The following is a 23,067-nucleotide window of genomic DNA, read 5'->3' as shown; positions in this document are numbered from 1 at the left end:
TCTCTTTGTGTTTATGAGTCCAATAACTGGACTGTCTCCTCTGCTTAATTGTGTGCTCACACAATTTGGATAGATATTGCTCTGAGCCTGTGGCCAGAAAAGAAGTGCAATGATGTGTGTGTGTGTGTCTGTGTGTATCCAGTTAGCTTAGTTCACGGACATTTAGGCAGTGTGTCATCAAAACAGCAGGAGTGGCCTTGCCTTGCATACTACAAATGGTTCTTTTATGACTTCTGTTTGCTCTCTGGGGGATCAAATTGCTATTAAGAATCATGCATCTCCTAATGGGGAAACAGCCCGTGGCCAGTGTGGCTCGCTGATGATTTAACACCAGATTTCGACCTTTGTTGGTGCTGTACTCCTGAATGAGCAACAGAGATTTTGGGCGAGGCGAAGCCACTGATTTGATACCTGAGGTGACATATGTGATTGCACAAGGGTGGGGGAGTCTTGGCACAACATTTACTGAAACAATGGAGAGGCACGATCACAATCAAACACATCACAAAGAGCCGTTACCTTTCTCTGGGTCCCGGGAAGCAGGAGGAAGGAAAAATGAGGAACGGAATCGAGGAGAGAAAAGAGGGCATTGGCGGAAAAAATAAGTAAGGAATAAATGAGTCAAAGAAAGAAGGTGTGGAAATTAAGAGGCAGGATTAATGGAAGGATGAAAAAAATGTGTTATGCCAAAAGATGTAAAAAGGAGCAGCGGGTTGAATAGAAAGAGAAAGGGGACAAAAAACAAGAGAAATGTTAATGCACACAGCCTACAATGCTCTTTCACCTCAATCACTGTCTACATTCTCTCTTTCATCCGCTCTTTTGCATTCACTCTCTAATCTTCCTCTCCCTCTTCTCCCTCTCCTTCCACGAAAGGAGAAACCCCAAAGAAAACGACAGAGATGCAACACAGAAGATTCTCAGATCAACAGTGAAACTCATCACAGCCGCTCTCTCCCATACCGTGGAGTCGCAGGCTGAATAAAGAACAGAGGGTTTAATTCAAACGTGTCTGCCTTTGATTCTCTGATGATCCACTTAGTAAGAAGCAGTCAGTGTGTCTGTGTGTGACCGTGTGTGTCTGCATGTATTAAACTGCATTTTTTTCTTGCTGTATTTTCCACTTTTGGATTCCATTCATGATTTATTTTTGACGCTCTGAGTCCATTTACTTGCCATTGTATTTTTTCTGCCTAATTTCTCCTTCTTTCTTCACTTTCAGTCACTTTGCTGGAATTGAATTTCAGTGTCGACATCCTGAAAGGCCCAAAAGCTGCTCTCTCCACACCTCTGCTATGTACCCCTTTCTTTGATTTTTGTTCCAACTTATTTGCATATGAGTGTCAGGCTGAAGGTGTTGCATACGCTTTATTACTGATGGAAGAAGTAAATCACACCTGATTCAAACACAGGACAGACTTCTGCATACAAAACCCAAAAGCAAGGAATAATCTGAAGCTTTTAAAAGTACAACGTCTTCAGCATCTTGAGGCAGTGAAGGTACAAAGCTGTCTCATATTTTGACTATAATCCCTAATTTTAAATGTTAATATAGATGATCACAACACACAGGTTTTACCGTTAAGTCCTAAAGTAGTACTGTCATCCACTAACTAAACTCAGTACATCTTTTAGAGCATTTCAATAAATGAACTAATCTAAATACATGTAGTTATTGTGGTGGATTTTCAACTTCATGTACCACCTTTTGTAGTCAAGTGTGGATATTCCCTTCTCCAAATGCAAAACAAAGACATTGACGTACCAATGATTGTAACTCAGATATGAAGTCATACAGTTTTGTAAAGGGAAGACAGGATGCTTTCAGGCAAACAGCTTTTTCAAAAATGTGACCTATTGTGGAGATAGAAAGATGTGTTCTTCCTTTGACATTAGGGAGCATTTATCTCTGACCTCAGTTAATGGAGGGGATGACACATCGTGGAGAGAGGCAGGCAGCCAATCAACTAAAAACCCAAGATGAATGACACATAAACCCCAGAGGTGTTAGGAATGTTTTTGGCAGGGAAGTAAGGAAGGAGGATTTGATATTTAAAATGTCAAAAGAGGGAAGGGATAAGGGCGAAAGGCCAGAAAGCCAAAATGAAAAGCTGGTAGAGGAATGAGAAGGAGGTGTGAGACACTAAGGAGAGAAAGAAAAAAAGGTAAAAAGAGGTATGAGATGAAAGGAATGAGAGCAAAGAGGCGAGTTAAAGCAATACTCCCACCACTCGTGTGTGTTTTTTCTCTCTCACTGCTCCCCACATCGTTCCAAAGTGGAATAAAGGACGACTGACTCACTACTACCAATCTCGCTTTGATCCTGGACGGCTGTGAGGCAGCCTCGCCCAGAGAGGATGCGTACAACTCTAAGATTAAATGAGGTCAGGACTGCAGATGTAGAGGGAACTGGTGTCTGCAGCTCTGACATCAGCCCACCTTCAGCAGTACAAACAGCACGGTAAAGCATTAGCATTTGTACACTTGAAAAAAAATCCCAATTTAACATTTAAACACAGATTCAGTGTTTGATATTCAGTGTCTGATGCTTTCACACATTTATATTTGGATCTCCTGTACATACAATTATTTTCCTACTCATTAAATGAAATACAAGCCATCAAATAGGTTGTTAAAATTTCATAGGCTGCTGTCAAATGCTGATGACAAATGTAAAATGAAAAAAAATCAATAATGCAAAAATGCTGTAGACCACTGATTCTGAGCTGAAGTTGAGAAAGTGATGTCTTTGCATCCATTAAAACGGTTTTCTGTATGAAATGGGACTATTGATTGTTAGTTATAAATGCAAGGAAAGCTGCATGAAAGCCAGATTAGTCCCACTCATGTTCGAGATGAGCTGGAGTTAGGGGCTGTCTCAAAAGAGAGATTTTTTTTTTAAATGTCCGTTGTTTTCATCTGGATTTAATTGAAACTGCCTTTATTAAAAATGCGTTTACTTCATGCCCCAAGGGATTAAAGAAAAGTCATACAATATTGCCAATCTGACTTGCATTTTCCAAGTATTAAAGTGATTATATTTCCATACACATTAAAGACTACACAACTTGCATTTAAACACAGTTTGCATCAAGATTCTTCTTAAATTTTGAAGCTTTGAATTATACAAATCACGTTTTATAACTTTATTTAATACGGTATATTGAGCTGAATTTCATGTCATTTTATATTTTCTGTTAGCTAAACTTATACTTAGTGTTAAACTTAACATGATTCCACATTGTTTACTTTTGTTACCCATAAGTAATATTACAATTACAATTGTCTTATGATAATTTGTAGCGATAATACTGTATCATACAAATGTTTCAACAAACTTTGTAAAGAATGTCTTCCCGATGCATCTTGAGGTGCTAAAATGTTGTAATAAAACTAAAGTGTCCACAACTGCTGCAGTAAAAGAGGCATTTTAAGAGGCAGTGAAAACAACACAAATGTAAGTATTCCCTCCGCTCTGCCGTACTATCTGCTGCTCAGTAGCTCCCAGTATCGCTCAGTGGAGACTCCCCAAACCATCTGTCACGCACACACGCACCAACACACGGGGCGCCGGCATCACACACACTTCACACAGACTTCAATTATCAAACAGCTTTACAGAGTGTCTGGGTAGTGCCGGCCGCTATGCTAATGCACTTACATATGCTAATTGCACAGCCAAATGCTGATTAGAAAGGTCTGAGGAGGAAGTTCTTGTAACTCCTGTCAGCAGAAAGTAGAAGGGAGGCAGTGAGGGCCAGGTGTGTGTACTCTGTGTGTACAGTGTGTGTGTACGATCCGCTGGAATATGTTGCACTTATTGATTGTGACTGGAGTGATATGATTACTGACAGTGTTGTGACTTTGGCCTGAGTCCAAAGTGGATGTGGATTTGATCCAGTTTCAGTGAGATTCACCGCGTATAGGTGGCAGGTGAGAGAAATGCTGGGTGGAGACAACAGCTTGATAGTAATTCAGAGGAAAGCCCTTTCATCACACTGTAAAGAGAATAAAAAAAACACCTCGCAGGCACATTTATATTTAGCAGATGTTTCACTCCAATCTTCCTCTTAAAAAGCAGGTTTTTCTTGCAACAGTTGTGTGAGACACTTTGTTTTATAAGCCTACTTTAAAACCTAATGCAGCGTGAAATCATCCTCAGTTAAGCAAAGCACTGCAGTTTCTTTAAACTGAATTAAATTATCAGTGAAAAGGCTATATGAACACAAAAAGATGACAGCTATAATAATATTCATGAGAATTATAAGAAGTAGCTGAAAATGAAATCCCCCCCTAAAGCTTTGTAAGTGCTGAAAAAGTAAGAAAATACTTACTGCTGTCAAGGCCTACAAATGCATTTTTATTTCACTTAATCTGCATGTAATCTGCTCAACAATTCTCAATTTCCTATCGTCTAAACTTAATAAAGATTGCAATACACTGCTGTGAAGAAACTGCTGATAATTGTGTTTGCAGAAAACAGTGTGTGTTGCCCATGACTGAAGCTGATTGTAGTTTATGGTAATGGAACGTAGAATATGGAGATAAAAAGCCCAATAAAAGTCAAAGATAAAACCAAAAAGGAGCAATGCAAACTAAACACTTTAGAGCGCTGCGGATATTGGCTTAGTTTTACAGTACTGCACTATTGATTGATGCTAGTGTCCACTAACTGGTATTTAAAGTTGTGTCATTAGCATGCTTAGATATCCAATATTCTAATTAGAGCTTAACTAATACTGGATTTTTGAAGCCAATACCACTATTGATTTGAGAGTCCTAAAAACCTAATGAAGATATGTTGGTGACACCATAAACAATCATCGTTTAAGGATCCTCTACACATGGGGGTCAAAAAGATACTGAGCAGAGCATTTACAGTTGATAGATACACCTGTAAGTGCTCTATTTGTATTACAACTTTTTCCTAATATAACTTAATATTGTCATTAAGTTTCCTCCTATTTCAGCACCTCTACTTCAGTACACTTTCCAAAGTTTCTCCCTCATATGAACTAAAAGTATCAGAACATGTGATGTGTTGCACAGAAAGTAAAGCCATACATATTTGTTGTTCCAGGCTATACAAATGACTTGAGCTTGTGAATAAACTATGAAACTACTGGGGGGGATGTGGCGCAGTCTGTAGGGACTTGGTCTTTGAACCAAAGGGACGCCGTTCGGACTGGAGAGGTGCCAGTTCACCTCCTGCCGAGGAGCCCTTAGCAAAGGCACCGAATCCCACCCACTGTACACTAGCTGCTCACTGCTCCTAGTACTAGGATGGGTTGAATGCAGAAGTTCAATTTTGTGTATGTGCTATACTGTGTACGGGTCATGTTTGACAATAATAAAGAGGGGTTTCTTATTGTTTCTAAAAAGGACATTGACAAGACCTGTCCTTGTGCCTGGCTTAAAACACAGACAAAATAAAATGTGATTGTGTGAGTGAATGAAAGAAATGAGACACCTTGCTGCTTTCAGTTTTTACGCTGAGCTAATGTACTCGCCTACTGGCTCCATCTCATTTCTTAAAACACAGAGTGAATATTGCCATTGTTGTCTTCCCATCACTCCTCATCTCTTGGCAAGAAAGCAGACTTCCCCAAACTATTCCTTTTATACTGACATGGCAAAGTGACAAAAAGAGTTTATGGAGCAAGATGTGGGAGTTAATTTGTGTGTCACTAAGGGCAAGACCAGTAAAACCACAGAAGCTGTGGAGTAGTTAAAGTCTGGGTGACAACAGAGCAGAGTGAGCCCCTCTGCGACCTGGTGAATTAGTCATGGCCCACAGCCATTAAGCCTAATGTAGAATGTCTGTACGTAATTACCTCTCTACACCGTAAGATTGTTTACAGCTCCAAGATGAGCAGCAAAAACGAGCAGCCGGGGGCACAGAGGGCGCAGTGATGAAGGAGGAGGAGGCACCACCACATGACACACACTCCCTGTCGCCACACACACATACACACTCACAAGGCATGCACAGATGCACACACAATCACCAATATTGCCCAGGGCGGGAAAAAACTAGGACAAAATCAAGTCGAAATAAAAAATAAACTGATGTCTACGGTGTATTAAACAGCATACACAGCCCACGGCGCTGCCTGTGTGATTTGAGCAGTCAGTTGACGTTGTTTACACCAAAAGAAATGAATCAGTTTGATTAGTTACACTCAGTGCCTATGCAACATTTCTAAGAAAACGCAGAGATTTACAAAGCGGGTGTGAAAATTGTGTTATTAAAAGGGAGAAACGCACAAACAACACCAGTTTTTGCAGCTTTGTGACCCAATTCAGAGCATTTGGTGTGGCAGAGAGGGAGGGGCTGAGGAGGTGAGCAGCACACGTGTCAACACTCATTGTATTTCATTACATATTTAAGGGCAGTGGTAGGTTGGTAGGCGAGATTGAAAGACAGAGAATGTGGGTGTGGGTGTGTGTGCGTGTGTGTGTGTGTGTGTGTGTATGTGTGTGTGTGTGTGTGTGGTTGGGGGTTGAGGCATGAGGGGGAGAAAGAGTGAATTTGGGTGGGCGGGAGAGGGAGAAAGATGATGTCCTGCTGTTCTCTCTGCTCTTGATCATTTATACATCACACTGCTCTGGAGTGTGTGTGTGTATGTGTGTGTGTGTGTGTGTGTGTGTGTGTGTGTGTGTGTGTGTGTGTGTGTGTGTGTGTGTGTGTGTGTGTGTTTTAGTACACAACTGCTGATATTCTCAACTGAGACAGAGCTTCAGTGAGATGTCACTTCAGTATGACGCCCCCATGCATGATCTTACTAATGTGTGTCTGTATGTGTGTTTGTGTGTGTGTGACAGAAAAGAGGGAGTGGGAGCGAGCGGAGGGATTTGGTGTCGAGTTAGTAAAGAGATACGTCGAGCTCTTCTCAGTGCAGTCGGGATCATATCGTGTGCATGTAACCTAATTAACTGGATGTGCCATAAATCATTATGTTTCATGCACAGAGCTGTCTCTGTCTTGTTCTACTTACAGTAGATGTATTCATACATATTTCTTTTAACGGGTTACTCAATTAACCCACAAAAAGTCTCCTTACTGGATTGATTCATCTTTCTCAAGAATATAAAACTGAGCAAATATGCCAAGTTACCGAATGCTTTTCTCAATTTCTTTTGTAAATGGATTATTTTATGAGCTTTGGATTCACCTGCTTCAATCAGCGGGTTTATCTGGTGTGAATGAGAGGTGTGGGTATTGTCAGCCAATCTGGGTCAAGTATTGTTCCTACAGTACATGCCTTTTGCCGACCTTGAATAAATTAAGTATTATTGTTTTTACTTGCATATTTGCAAAGCAGTAAAAGTAGTCGGATCCTGAGCTGCAGAAAGATTTTAAATCTCAATCATGACAAAAAACAAAGGCATTCGTCTAAATACTTTCTGTCAAAACAAATCATTTGAGTAAAGTGATATGTTGAGTTTTAAACAACCTAGAGAAATTAATGTACCGCCTCATATATTCATTCCGCTGCACACATCAACAGCAGCCCTACTTAAACATAATCGAAAACCAGGCATTTCCGAACGTGTTGAGTATTCAAATATATTCAGCCTAAACAGTCTGCAAGCACTTCTGCTGCCTGTGGTCTGAATAGTCTGAATAGAGTGACGGGCTGTAGGCAGACACCGACTGTGCCCCGCTGCGTTCAGCCCTGTTTGATAAGCGAACATCAGCATCACCTCACACCACTGCCCGCACGGCCCGGGACCAGAGAGGGATTTATCGGGGGGAGATTTATTGGCTGGTGGGACAAGGGAGGGGATCTATAGGAGGAGCAGGAGGAGTAATCCGTCAGGAAGACGGGGATTACAGCAGGTGTGCCTTACAATGCTAATGTGAGAGAGAGAGGGAGGAGAAGGATGGGGAGAGAGTTAACGTAAGAAAGAAGGAGGAAGTAGTGCCTTTGTGTGTGTGTGTGTGTGTGTGTGTGTGTGTGTGTGTGTGTGTGTGTCAGACGTATGACTCTGGTCTTGAGAGCGAGTAGGGACCCAGCTCCAGCCATAATGACCCTTTAGAGAATGGGGGTTTCTGGGAGGCTGGGTGGACACATCCTGACACAAGGCGTGCAACTGTGTGTGGAGAAGTGGGAGTGATGGATTGTGGGTGGATGGAAGGAACTGACATGGAGGAGCAATGACTTGCAGGGTAAGAGAGAGGTCTGTATGGGGCTCAAATCGGTGCAGGAGTGGGAAAGAGAGACCATCAATCACTCTGGCGTCTATCGAGTGGGTCTAGGTGTTCAGGCCTCGTCCCAGGGGGCCCTCAGGGGGTCTTGCATGTTAATTAAGGTTACAAGGGGTTTGACATCAGCAAACAAGCTGCGCTTCAACAGTGACGACATGACTGGAAGAGTGACTGTTGCTAATTCAAAGATGCAGGAACTCTCTTCATTGACATGAACGGAGGAGATTGCTAGTGTGCTCAGGATTAAAATATTAATGATACCTGAGGCTTGCGTGCCTCCTCTCTCCTCCTCCCTCATCTCTGCTCTCTCCTCCTTCCTCTCTCCTTATTTCATCTCCTCTCCTCTCCCTCTTTTTTCCACATGCCGCAGCTGTCCACAGAAGGTCAGCAGTGGAAGGAAATAAGTGAGAGCTGTAGGGAATAAGCAAAGCACTAATGAATATGGATGAAATGTTGAATCAGTGTGTTTGTCTCGAACTTTATGTGTGTGTGTCTGCTGATGAGCTATTAGTAGAGAAAGGTGACGATAGCAGGAAACGCACACAAACATCAGCGATACACAGGGACACTATTAAAGACGTACATCACAGTCGCTCAGCTTTTAAACACTAAAGACTCAATTCTAATAAGTGTCACACGGCAAGGACAAGAAAACAAGCACGACCTGCCCCCTTATGTCGTAAATCATTTCACCCCAGCTGTTTTTTCTTCGCTTAGTGTCTTCATGCTCATCTCTCATTCTCCTCTTCTTGTTATGGGAGATACTAAAGATAAGGAAATTCCACATATGCACTCAGGGATGGCATTTATCATACACACACAACCACACACACAACCACACACACACACACACACACACACACACACACACACACACACACACACACACACACACACACACACACACACACACACACGCACACGCACACCTTCACTTAGGTTTGTATCCTCAGTTATACAAATTGAGAGTGCAGAGCAAGATGTATATGTCAAAAATAGAGTAATATCAAACAGATCCAAACAGCGGAGACACACACACTTTGAAAAATCCCTGCAGCAAATCCACACTCTTTAATCCTGTCTTCCTCAATCCCCCTTTGCTTACTTCATCTCTCCCTCCTCTCTTCCTTTCTTTCACTCTTATGCCTTTTCTTTCTTATCTGCTTTCTCATGTCTCAGTAACTCCAGCTGCAAACCTGCTGCTGGCAGCCAGCATCCCTACACCTGATAGCTAGCCAGCCAGGGAGAGAGAGACAAAGTACACAGCTTGAAGTCAAACACAGCAGGACGCTAAGAAGTAAATGAGTGAGGAAATGAAGGGAACGCTAATGAATAAAAGTAAGGCTGAGAGCTGTATGCTGTGTCCTCTACACACAAACAGAGCAGTTGGAAATCAACAGAGGAGAGAGACAGAGGGTGATGTTGGGGTAGAGAAACATTAATGAATGACTATAAGTAGAGGGATGAATGTGGAGGGATCGAGGGGTGAATGAATAAGAGATAGGGGTACTCACATAGGCAGACATGCTCGCCCCGTTACAGATGACTACTTCCTTCATTAGCTCCAAAACCACGGTGACATTGCTAGAGCGGCGGAACCCCGGGGTAAATATCTTCTCCTCTGCCTCCTCTCTTCCTCTTTTAAAAAAAAAATCCTCTGGGGCTCCTTATCCCCTTCTCCTCTTTCTCTTGCCTTCCCCTCCCCCTGCTTCACCCTCTCCTCCTCCTTCTCCTCTTTCCTCGGCGACACCTTTTCTCTTCCTATCTTGCCCTACGCTTGGCTTCCTTTGCTTTGCTCGCCGGTCCGAACAGCCTCCTGCAAAGTCCTGCTCAGAGCAAGCAGAGAAGCATGCACTGCCGCTCCCTCCCTCACTGGCTCTCCATCACTCTGTGGATACCCCACTCTCTCAGAAAAGCACAATCTTTTTCCTCACACACTCTCCCTGATTGTCTGAAGTATCTTCCCCTCTCCCTCAGTAGCTGCTATCTTTGTCTCTCAGTCTCGCGTCTTACTGAGGGAGGGAAAAAAAGGGGAGGCTTACACCCCGCTAAAGTGCAACGATGGGACAAACAAAGAGAGGCAGAGAGCAGAAGAGGCAAGGCCGTGCAGCCAATGGCATGAGAGGGAGGCAGAAAGAGCGCTGGAGACAAAGAGTGGAAATAGTGCAGGAACATTACAGACCGAAAGAGGGGATGGAAAAGTGGGGGAAAACACAGACACACCCGCTCATTCACCATCACACACACACAAGAGTGCTCCTGATATAGACCTATGATTTCATCAACACACCCACACACACACACCCACACCCACACACACACACACACACACACACACACACACACACACACACACACACACACACACACACACACACACACACACAGGGTTAGGACTTGCTGAGTGCTCCAAATATAGACTTATGACTTCATCAAGGAGCGAGCCGCAACCCCCCCCTTGTCCCACCCCGCTTTAGAGACAGGGGGACTCATTCATATTGAATCAGGCAAGGACAGAGAGGGAGATACATTGAGGACAGACTGAGAATATTCCTCAGATGGATGGATAGAGAAAGACAGGAGACGTTGCAGTACACTCCATGCATGAAAAACATCTCTGTCTCAATTTCACTGCTGCCCTCTCTTTATCTCATTGTTTGAATTCTGTGCTCCCATTCTCCCTTTTCTTACTTTACATAATTCAGTAATCTGCCTCTACTAGCTTCAGTCTATTATATAACAACCACTCTGACTATAAACGCACAAATGCAGCAAGTCATAAACTAGATAGTATCTCATCATGTCATTTCAAAACCATGAGCATTCATGTGTTTCTATAACAGCCTTCGCTCTACAAATCTTTCCACAAGATTTATGAACATGGCTGCAGGGATTTGCACACTTTCACGGGTGTTAACTCGATGTACCAGTTCATCTTCAAAGGTGTTGTGTGGGGTTGAGGTGAAGGACTTTACAGATCTGTCAAGTTCTTCCAAACCAGATTTTTAAAAAAGTTATTTTTGTGATTGTTTGAAGAACACTGAATCAGGAGAACAAACTCAGATTAGCCAAGATGACAGCATCATATCACCAACATCGCTGAAGAAAGCTACCACAGCACAAGCACTAGGCGGGTTTAAACGTATTTGTGATAAAATCAATCAATACAAGAGCCAACTCAAGGAACACATATTAAATAATATAGTTATAAAAACATAGCAGCAAACTAAACTATTTTACATTTCATTCACTGACAAAGGATGAACCCTTTGTTTATCAGCTAAACCACCTACCCATCTGGAAGCAGACTGATTATACAATAATGTAATGATCACATCCGAATACATGCTTTAAAGCTTTCTGAGATAACCATGCTGAGGTTATACAATCTGCTTATTTTTTATCTATTGACACAACACAAAAAAGTAATTGGAGAGCAAATGTGCTTCTTTATAGCGTATGTTTCCGATACAATAATTAGCAGTGAAAATGATACAATAAGTTTCTGTATGCTCTTGTTAAAAAACATTACTTTATCAAACTGTTTTATGCACATAGATTTCATCAAACAGAAAGTGCTCACGGACAGGAGCGTCTACTCCTCTTCTCTCTGATTGCACTAGCTTTGATTATAGTGCACTCTGGTGGCAGGACAAAGCTATTCCGACCTCTAAATATATTCTCGTCTCACACATACACGCACTATCCCCCCTACAGATGCGGGATATCGTAAAACAAGTTGCTGAATGTATGGAAAGAGGTTACAGAGCATGAACAATGTTCTGAGTCACACATACTTCCAGCCAGGGAATCATAATGCATTCAATATCATGGGCCTGAAACCAAACAGAAGAATGCAGGCTTCAGATTTTAAAGTACTGGTGGGAGGAGAGGATGGAGAGAGGATAATCTGGAACACTGTGAGAGAGGGAGAGAGAGATGGAGTGAGAGAAAAAGGGATAAGAGGGAGAACTAGCCCGCGCCGACCCTCTCCTCTTCACTTCACTACACGCTTTATCCATTACCGCTGAGAGAGACAGCCAGGGAAAGTTTCTCAATCCTCTGAGACGGAGGAGGGTGGAAGGACTTTCTTTCCTTCTTTCTCTTTCTCTATTTCACACACACACACACACACACACACACACACACACACACACACACACACACACACACACACACACACACACACACACACACACACACACACACACACACACACACACACACACACACACACACACACACACACAGCAGTCATGTTGTGGCAGTGTTGCTGTTGAGGCAAGGAGAGAAGAAGAGTGGGAGGCTGCATCCCACAACATCCCACTGTGCGTTAATGAGACCGTGGCAGAAATTAAAAGACGAGGAGAAAGACTAAATAAGAGAAATGGAGAAAGAAACAGAGAAAGGAGGAAGTAGATAGGACACTAAGAGCAAGTGAGATCAAAATCCATCTTCAGCCAATCTCTTGACAGCTGATTACACATGTCAGAAACAGACCGCTGCTCTGGAAACCTCCAACACCCTTCTCATTTGTACTGTCCTTCTGTGACACATCTACAAAGTGAAGTTACTATGTCTCTGAGCTTTGACTTGTTTAACATTTGGTGGTGAGAAAATATTTCTATACCATAATCAGGGGGGCATGTTCATTTGATCTTATATGCACATTCGCAAATGTGCCTCCACGCCTCATATGTATTACCAACTATGCACGTATGTATATTACACCAGTGCTAATGTGTCCAGATGTGAGCGGGCTTTGTTTGAGTGTTTGAAGTGGTTGCTCCGTGGGCTTATGGAAACCCTGAGGGGTCCATATCAATGAAGGCTTAGTTAGCCCCCACCTCCCCAATTAGCGGCTGTGCTAGCTTCAGCACTCTGTCGGCTCAATAGTGGAAGTTTGAAATCATGGGACATTGCCAGATCACTGAAGGCCTGATTTAAATTATCTGAAGATCAGAGAAAACTCCTGAATCAGCTTCCAACATGCATTTTACAGTTTGTGTCCCTAGTAGGCTAAAGCCAACAATCAAATCTTTCTTCTAAATCTTATCTTTCTTAAGAGAAGTTGGATAATTGTGATGTCCACCTACCTGTCGTGGTCGCGGCCGACGCCCCAGACACGGATGCTACTGATTGGCTGAGAGTGGAGCAAGCTGTGATCATCCGGGTCAACGAGCGTCAACATGCGGTCCTGAAGCACCAGCAGCATCCCTTTACCCTGTAACATCATGAACCAGTGAGGAAACCAGTAATTAAAAAAGATATTGACACAATTGTAGTTTTTTGTTCTTGACTTTTTTCTTATCCTTGCTTTTTTATGTGAAACAATATATCGTTCAAAATCAGGAAGGATGAACCAAACTTTATTCATTGTGTTCATTTTAAATCTCTGTGTGGTTTCCCAAATCCCAGCACAAATCAATTGAATCCAAATCCAAATATAGTTTGCACTTGCCATCTTATTACATTTGGTTTAAAAAACACATTTATTTAACAGTCAGCCAACACATGGACATTTAAACTGTTGAGGCTAAGTGTCACAAGGTGTTTTGCTTGGTCACAAACTAAAAAGTGAGCTATGGCATACATACTGTGTAATGTAAATAACACTGACCTCTCCCCAGACGCCGGCAAAGTCTCGTATGTCTCTCCTGCAGTAGGACAGCTGTCTGATACAGTGGTGGACGGCCACGCTGCTCCTGCCCTCACACAGGTCCTGTTCTGCCATCTCCATCCAGCCCAGAGAGCGTACTGGAAATGACTGGAAGGAACACCACACACACATTTGGAGGATTCAGTTGTCAATTTCATCAAAGACCTTTCTACAATAAAGTTTAACAAGGCAAGAATCAATCATTTAATTAATAATGAAATAAATAAAACAATAAATAAAAATGACATCATTTTAAGTGCCTCAAAATGACGTCATAATCAATAATAAGCAACATCAGTGTCCAAGATCTCAGTACTTAGTTAAGTTTTTGTCACTATAACTGAAAAAAAGGGGCAGACTGAAAATTGTTCAAAGGTTTAATTTAGCTTGCAGAGGTACAGCACAGTACGTACTAACAGCCACTGTAACATCACATGGAAGGCATGAGAGCAAGAACTACAAGAGGTTTGATTTGGGAAGACATCACATGAAATATGAAAGACTTGGTGTGTGCTTGTGTGTGTGTGTGTGTGTGTGTGTGTGTGTGTGTGTGTGTGTGTGTGTGTGTGTGTGTGTGTGTGTGTGTCTCTCTCTCTCGCTTTATTTCTATTGTTTTCTAACTCACTGAACTTTCACACATCCTTTCACAACTTAATTTTGTGAGAAAACGTACATTGTACTTTTGGTTTAGGAATCTAAAATATGATCTTTATAAATAGAGTATATCATTTTATTTATGCAGTGATAATATTGGACTATAAAAAATATGTGCTTTGAAACGATTGTGAAATTAAATTAGTATAAAAGAGGTTTCCAGCCTCACAAACAAGATTGGCTGTAAAACATCTATAGCTCAGTTCACAAAGTAACCACTGGATAGCACTGCAACACATAAAGAGAGGGAGTGAGCACAGGTTATTACATCATGGAAAACAAAGCAAGGTGACATTAGTCAGTAATAAATGGATGATACGATCAAATTATTATATTTTGTTCAACAAATAAGGACATACAGACTTAATAATAGAAGAATGTGTGCTATTTTATTGTATGATTTAATGAATAAACTTACCTCATGTTCGACTCTTTCAATTACTTAGTTTAGTTTTTTTTTGTTTATTTCATACTACTATGTATGTTAAGCATTTGTGTGTAATTGCAATTTCTTATAACTTGGTCCCATCTGGTCAGCACAGATATTGTGTGTTGAGCAAAAGAAATCATGAATCAATTTGAAAGAGGGAACTTCTTCTTCAGCAAATAAAGTTGAGTTTTTAAATTTAGTCTTGTTTAAAATCCTGGTAGAATGTTCTTATTCACAACATTATTTCATACTCAATCATTCTTTGTATCTTACCATTGCCTCGGGACCGGAGAAGGTGTTATTGAGGTCCACTGTCTCTAGCTGGACTGGGGCACTGCAGGGAGACATCAGGCATAACATATAGTCACAATAATTTTTTCCCCAAATTAAAACACAAAAATCAAACATGATATGATATGTGTATTACTTGAGATTAAGGGAAGCGTAGCGGAGGGTAGCCCCTTCAAACGCCTTCAGACTGGGATCTGGATAGACTGGATAGTCCTTCAGCTCCTGGAGCCAAACAGACATTCAGAGAGAGACATTAGTGGCAGAGACTGTTGAGGCAATTAAGCAGATAACAAAGAGACTGATTTGAATATGGATTATACCAATTTATTTGATCTTACTTGCTTTTTAACTGAAGATAATACTCCTTTTAAGTTAGTATAAGAGATATTCATCTACATGTTAAATACCTCCGACTGGCCCTGACTGAGATTCACTGTGGGCACATTTCAATCTCATAAGTGCAGCAGTGCAAGTAGAGAAATATCGACTACACCATTAAGCTTTCAGAGGAAAATTGATACGCAAGACTGCAATGCAAAATGTTACTGAGATGAACCAAAGCTATAAAAAGCTACATGTGGGGCTACGATCATCATTAAATGTCAGAGAATCCTTTGTTATGTTTTTAATAGTGATTGTAAAACTGTGGAGCAGGTGTTGGTTATGGATTAAAAGGCTAAAATAAAGAGTTAAATTAAACCATTAATATATATATATATATATACATATATATATGACAACAATGAATTTGAACTTCTACAGAGAGGGAAGCAATTTTGATAAGCAACGATGAACAGTTCCTCACAAGACCATGTGTTTTGGGGGAACCTGTTGGGATGCCAACTTCCTGAGAAATTACACATAATGGCTGTTACGCCACGCAAGGGCGCTTCATGAAAACAAAAATATTTGAATAACTTTTCATTTTCAGATTGTACTGACCAAATGTGAAGTTGATTGGATTTAATCTGGAGGAGGAGTTTGGTAGTGCTTGAAAAATGGGCAAAATCACCCAGGGCTGCTTCCTTAAATTTTTGTAGTGGGTGCAGAGGAGGACCCCACATCTCACTTGCATGCTAAGGGTTCAGGTCAATATGTTACACGATAGCTGCCAATGTTGAATCTCACCATTTGTTATTGTGAATCATTTTCTGTACTACTTTTGTAGAAATAGACAGAAATACAGACAGACAAGATGAATAAGGTAGAAACACAGATGGTCTTCTGACCAGGACATGAACAACCAAACAACCAGGTTAATGTGACTCTGACTCACGCTGGCTGCGCAGGAGGTGATGTTGAGATTTGGTCCAGATGAAATGACATCATCGTAGGGTGTGGAGGAGCAGGAGGAGGGGGAGGAGCCAGAGGGGGAGGGCACCGGCTCCACTGAGCTGTCAGATATCAGACTGCTGGGGCGCTGTGGCAGAGAGAGACGGGGTGAAGTAAAGAGAAACAGAGAGGATAGTGGTCACAATAACAACAGCTTTCTAATATGTTAGAATATTGTAGAGTTGCCAGCTATAGCATCAAGCTTTGATATAATTGTGGTCTTCATCTAACCACAGCTACACAAAAATAGAGTTGATCCTAGGCTTCAATATAATTTGCACGTCACTACTTAGTTGTTTAATTCATTCTTTATAGCTTTCAAAACAAACGTTTGAAATAACATTCATTTTTATTTTGTTTTACTTACATCAGTCACTGTAAACACTGTTTTAATCTTTATTGTTACTATGGACCTCAGGATGAGTCATTGCTACCTTGAAAGTGGCTAAATGCGATTCAAATCACATAATAGATGGACACATAAAGAGGAAGGCTCACTTAGACTGTAGGTTGATGTGATATCGGAACAAACAAAACAAGCGAGTGGATCGTTAGTTGAGATGTTTCTTAAACTTTCAAGTTTCCTTTAAAAAAAAATACTATATAATACTTTATAGTTATGGGTTTCAGTCCCATTGTTAGAATGTCAAAGAAGAGTGCAGAAAGCATCTCACAGCCAGCCTAACGGTTTCATAAATCCGGGTTTCAGTATTTCGCGTATAACCCGCGGCGTGTTATGTTGTCCTCTCACCTCGTTGGAGGGCTTTAAAGAGTCGTGCTCTTCCTGTATAGGGCCGTGCTCAGTATCTGGCTCATTGCTTGGAGGGGTCTGCTCATCGCTGGAGGCAACAGGTCGGTGGTACTGTGTGGTGCCGGTGGGGATGTGCCAGAAATAGATCTCTGATGAGTCTGAGATCTCCCGCCAGCCTGGAGGCAGGTCCCCATCGCTCCATACATCTGCTAATGGAGAACAATGACACACAAACACACATTGAGAGTGTTACACAAACATGTACATGTACATGCTTTGTACACAGGAGGGCTCTACAGAAACTCCTGATGTTGACACACAAAAGCCAGCGCACACACAGGAATGGACAGGGTCAATATCAGCTGGTCAGCCTGTCCCTATAGTATCTGTTGTCATAGCAACTCTGTGGCTCATCCCCTGTAGTCGGACCAAGTGAGCAACAGCCTCTCTCCCTTCCTCTCTCTGCCGTTTTCCCCAGTCTGCCTTCTTATATTACCCTCCATACGATCGTATTCTCAGACTACTGCTTTGTCATCCGTCCTTGGCAATCATTGCTTCCTCAGCCCAGCTCTGCTATTTTCCCTTCCCATGTTTTCCTTCCTGTTTCACACCCTCTATCTGCAGTATCCTATCACTCTCTCCATCCTATCACTCTCTTTACCATAAGGTGGCTCACAGGGGCCTTAAAGGTTCTGGCAGTATTACTGGAGTGACTTGCTTGCTTAAAAAATGACTTTTGGTACATTTCCAGTTGTAGGAGGTAGAAGAAGGGAGAGATAAATAGAGAAAGTGTGATAAAGCTGACACAGATATGCTCATTAAAAATTAAAGATCAGATAACAAGACAAACACACATATCGTACCTGTCTCCCGTGGAGTCTGAGGAGAGGGTGTCTCCTGGGACAGGGTGGTCCAGCTCGAGTCTTCATCCTCTGAAGGACTTTCAGGAGTCAGATCCATTCTTAAGCCCACTTTAGGGAGCCCAGTCTCTGCTTCAGGATCTGTCAGGGCAGGGGGCACCCGGGTACTGGTAGGAGTGCTCCTCTCTACAGCACGGGCCAGCTTAGGGGAAGAAGGTGGGTACTGCTGCAGGAACTGGTTCTCATTGTTGGGGTGCAGCTCAACCTTGATGACCCGAGGCTGGGAGCTCCGAGGAGGCTTTGCAGGACTACGTGGACCAACCTGCACCTGGGCACAGAGCTCCTCTCTGACCTGGGCCGGAGCATGTTTCTGGAGGAGGTTTTGGTTGTCTGGGACCCACTCTGGGCTGTTGCTGGAAGAGGAGGACGTGGGGGAGAGAGGAGCTTCCAAAAGCACCGGTAGCAGGGGCTGTCTTGGTGTAGGTGAGGGTTCATCCTCCTCCTCCTCCTCCTCCTCCTCCTCCTCCTCCTCCTCCTCCTCCTCCTCTTCTTCTACCACTGGCACCACCTCTTCCTGGCAGGTCTGCTTGTTGATGGGCTTCTCTTCCTTCTGGCTCTCTCTCTCCTTGGCAGTGCTGGCCTGCTCCTTCTCTGGGGAAGGCTGCTGCTTGTTTTCTGGGGAAAGCTGCTGCTTCTTCTCCTCGTTGTCCTCTTTGTTTCCCCAACTATGGTCCAGATCCCAGCCCTTCCCATGATAGTCCAAGAAGCTCTTGGTCCTTCTACGGAATGGGGGCAGCTGTGAATTGTCTTTTCCCAACTCCAGCCAGTCAGAGCTGGGGTTATTGATGAGATCGTTGTGAATTTTGCCCTCTGTATTGGCCCTGCTCAGCTCCTGCTGCTGACTCTCAGCTCTTCTCTGCATGTTGGCCCCATTCTTGGCCAGTTTTGGGTTGGTTGTATTAAACAGCGAGGAGGATGATGATGAGGAGTAGAGTGCAGAACTGGAGGAGGACTTGGTGGGGAGCCCCCTCCCTCTGGTTACAGGTTGGTTTTTAGATGACAAGTTGTCACTTATCCCCATGGCGCTCCGTCCACTGGTCATCGTGTGCCTCTGACGGGTCTTTGGCAAGGTGGCCGAACTTCCTGTTTCCATGGACTCCTTGATGACGTCTCGCCCAAGCAACTGGTTGTATGAGGAGCGAAGGCTGAGGGAGTTGGGAGGAGCTGAGGAGGGGCCGCTGCGATTGGCCATACCCACATTAGAGGGGGAGGAGCCAGAGCGGGAGAGAGGAGGAGTTTGTACCGACATCATGGCTGACTGGAAATACACTGCGGTGATAGAGCTGATGAGAGAGGAGACACGCTTTCAGGAGTCATGTTACACCTGATGTGCTGCACAATAAAGGCCAAAATCAATGTTGGTATAAGAGAATATTACACATGTTAATTTTTATTTAAAAAAATAAACACATATCCTTAAACAATACAGTTTGACGCATATCCTTTAAACTGAAATGAACCTTTTTTATTAGATTTTTGAAGATGAAGAGATGGAGAAGTATTTCTCACTTTCATTTTCCCTGAGTCAGTCAGAGTGCAATCACACTTTTCCTTCCTCTGGCTGCAAAGAACTCTTACACCTACCTATTTCTATGGATACTATAATGAAAATATTATTATATAATATATTCATATGTAATATAATGCTTTTTGCATATACAGCATTCACAGTAGGACAAGTCAAGTGATGCTTACAAAAAATAGAACAGGCACAAACTACAGGTGCTTGTGTGTTTTAGTCAAAGCGGGTTTCTTTACTGCTGCTGTTATTTAATCAAACGTCAACCTGTGTGTCTTTTCATTGCATTGAACCTTTTTCATAACTTTAAAAATGCCATCTTTTAAAGACGAAATCAATATGTAATCAAGTAATGGTTGACAATGTAAGTCTTTTGTTGATTATTTAATGATTTTTGGCCAAATTACCCTCTGGGAGTCTCTGACATCATCATTTGACATCATCATGTTGAGCCATTTTGTGCTGTGTCACTCATTAGCATTTCTCTGATATAACAACCTACAACAGAACAAAAGCCAAAAGTAACATTCTGCTCTCGCTTTGGCTGCAGCTTGGCCACTCTCTTTATTGATACATCACAGGGCAGATCATTTTCCGGCTTAACGCACCCTCTAATCATAAGGTGTCACTGTTGAAGAGTCAAAAAACCCTGCATCAAAGACATAAATCTAGACTGCATTTGCATGATATTGGGAGTGCGTCAGATCCTTGATGTATTCATCCAGGACTGACGTTGAAAGCCGGGGCTGAGCAGTCAGGCAGTCTGTGGGGAGGAGAAGGTGGCAGCCAGCGCTTGCTAACTAGCTAACCGTGTCTCTTTTATCTCTGGGTGGATCAGCCCCGTGATGCTGAACACAGACAGATGGATAACAACAAAGACAGTAGCAAACAATCATTGTGATCTTTGTGTGAAGACATGGCACAGGTTGCATCTGTGTCATTTCTGTTTTTAAATAATCTAATTTGGCTGGAAATTATTTTCCACATGATAACCGTGTGGGAACTGGTAAACCACTGAACACAGGAACAGATGAGAAACATGCCCAGGCACGCAACACCATAAATATCCTGCCACCCTTGCCCTTTCATGAACACACACACACACACCTCATACAATGCTGTAGTCATCATCAGAGCCTTTTCTCAGAAACATGAAAACACAAACGTGGCAGATTTTAAAGCACGACAAGGTCTTGAGAGGCAGGGGCAGTGTTTTGGAGGCAGCAGAATCCCTAGGAGGTGCACTTTGTTCATGCGGGTCCCTTATCCACTCTCCTCTCCCCAGGTGGTTGTCGTGTTGTCCCTCTGTCACTGAGCCAGACAACCACAACAACCTGTTTGTGCTGAATTTGCACTCACAGTACAGGCCTCACAAACACAGGGTCAACAGGTACAACGGCCGGGTCTCATTAGCTATCTCAATCAGCACTTAAACACCCTGTAACTCCAATGATTTTGCTACACCTTTAACAAAAATGAATTATTGTCATTCTGTAGGCTCAAAATAATATTCCACATGTTTGGTATTATGAAACCTTTCAAAATATGATTCCAAAAATGCATGATATTAAACATAAGCCAAAAAAGCTGCAGATATAACTTTTCAACCTGTCAGTTACACATTATGCCTTGAGCCACCGAGGCTGAAAATCAAATATGATGCATGACTCAGAGGATAGATTACGAAGCCTGACATCCTCCAAAACAGATTAGGAGTAATAAGCAAACAATGTGTATTATATATATATATATATTTAAACTCCACTTTCTTCTATCATACATCATGTCTGAGTTGCAGACAAACTTGAACATCCTTTTTATTTCCTCCTAGACAATGCAGCCAGATCTCCATTAGTTAAAGAAAGTGGGGCGAGAGGATGTGGGGGGGAGTGGGGAGGAGAGAGGATGGCTATTAGAGAGGGAGAGTGCAAGGAGAATGACACAGCAGTTTGCCGGACAGTGGGGCACAGTCAACACACAGTGGGATTTAAACCTATGTCTCAATAAATCTGTTGTGCTCTCCAACAACAGAGGTCATTCATGAGATGTCACGGGACAGCTGCAAACTGACTACTTATAGAAGAATTTTGCATCAATAAACATACATTTGTGTGGTTGGCTGTTGCTTGAATTACAGTGAATGCATAGTAATATAAGAAAGCAAACAAGCAGATATCATATGTCACATCCTCTCTTAATTAATTTACCTAACAATTATTGAAGTTCCTGGCACATCATGCCCAAAAGCATTCCTCATGTCATATCAAAATGTTATGCTAATCTGCTCTTATTGTTTACAGTCTGCCCGCCTAGAATACAGATTTAAAAACCTGAAGGTCACCCTAAAAAAAATAGGCAAACCCTACAACCTCACATCACTCATATGCTTTGGAGATTCATCAAAAAGATATTGACAAAGACCTTGGCCAGTGAGAGGAAGCCCTCCTTTATCAACTTACTCTGCAATGGCAGGCCTCTTCCTTCAACTCTGAACTGCACCCACTGCTTCACAGATCAAATGCAACAGATGAAAGCGCGAGCTGGGGACAAAATGAACTTGAGAAAGTCGATGATGTCATGGGTGGAGTATTCAAGCCCCTCGTTTCTTGCTGCAACATAAATAAACTCCCTCACTGATATAACAGAAACAGCGTTATCATTTTGAAATCCACCATATTCATAGCTGTTGTCATTGAAGCTGTCGATATGAGAACACACGCAGTAAATCTTCAGCAAACCCCATCCCCACCGCCGCACTGGGAGGGGAGTGCACCCCATCACTGCGATCACTATTTACATCCACTCACCGCTTTGCTCAGCCTCGGGGCTTCTGCACCTCCGCTCCCACGACGATACACAAACGGTAGCGAGAAGGGACGAGGTTGACAGCCGCTTTTAAGTGCCCGTCCGCCCGTAGCTGCATCCGGCCGCCCGTATCGGATCACATCACCTGCCCTCCCAGCCCGGCTCGGTTGCTCGCTGGCGGCCAAGCTGCGCGTCCTCTCTGCGCCAGAGAATCCTGGAGCCGCGCGGCGGAGCGACCGCCCAGCCGACCAATCAGCGGTGAGGACGCAGCAAGCTCGTTGCACGGAGAGAGGCAACCATAATAAATCTGCCGGTCTTATTTTGCATCTCAGGTAATGAAATCACACATCATCGGATTCTTACGTCATGCAGTTGTTGAATAAATATGAATGGTTACAGCGATGATCACATCTGCCTTAGGCTTCAGCATCTTTAGTTCCCTTTAGGTAAATAATGTATGAGGATTGCCTCAAAGTGGTCCTAAAACTAATGAT

At 42.7% G+C, this 23,067-nt stretch overlaps 1 protein-coding gene across 3 annotated transcripts in view; it reads right to left on the bottom strand.

The window, feature by feature from the left end:
- Positions 1-22,764, bottom strand: part of LOC134859845 (amyloid beta precursor protein binding family B member 2) — a 31,789-nt gene extending 9,025 nt beyond the window's left edge. Inside the window, exons 1-9 of one of the 3 annotated variants that reach the window (XM_063876578.1) lie at positions 22,576-22,726; positions 22,228-22,377; positions 18,193-19,532; positions 17,330-17,538; positions 16,523-16,666; positions 15,383-15,468; positions 15,229-15,289; positions 13,833-13,979; positions 13,309-13,436 (exon numbers count right to left, since the gene is read on the bottom strand). In XM_063876578.1, the coding sequence (XP_063732648.1) occupies positions 13,309-13,436; positions 13,833-13,979; positions 15,229-15,289; positions 15,383-15,468; positions 16,523-16,666; positions 17,330-17,538; positions 18,193-19,501 (2,084 nt within the window). In that variant the 5' untranslated portion in view covers positions 19,502-19,532; positions 22,228-22,377; positions 22,576-22,726. Of the gene's footprint in view, positions 1-13,308; positions 13,437-13,832; positions 13,980-15,228; positions 15,290-15,382; positions 15,469-16,522; positions 16,667-17,329; positions 17,539-18,192; positions 19,533-22,227; positions 22,378-22,575 lie in introns of all 3 variants that reach the window. The other 2 variants (XM_063876577.1, XM_063876579.1) reach the window with 2 other exon arrangements.
- Positions 22,765-23,067: the final 303 nt, after the last annotated feature.

The sequence above is a fragment of the Eleginops maclovinus genome, chromosome 23 (assembly GCF_036324505.1).
Source record: "Eleginops maclovinus isolate JMC-PN-2008 ecotype Puerto Natales chromosome 23, JC_Emac_rtc_rv5, whole genome shotgun sequence".
NCBI lineage: Eukaryota > Metazoa > Chordata > Actinopteri > Perciformes > Eleginopidae > Eleginops > Eleginops maclovinus.
Note: the sequence above shows the minus strand (reverse complement) of the source record. Positions and strands in the feature narration are given on the sequence as shown.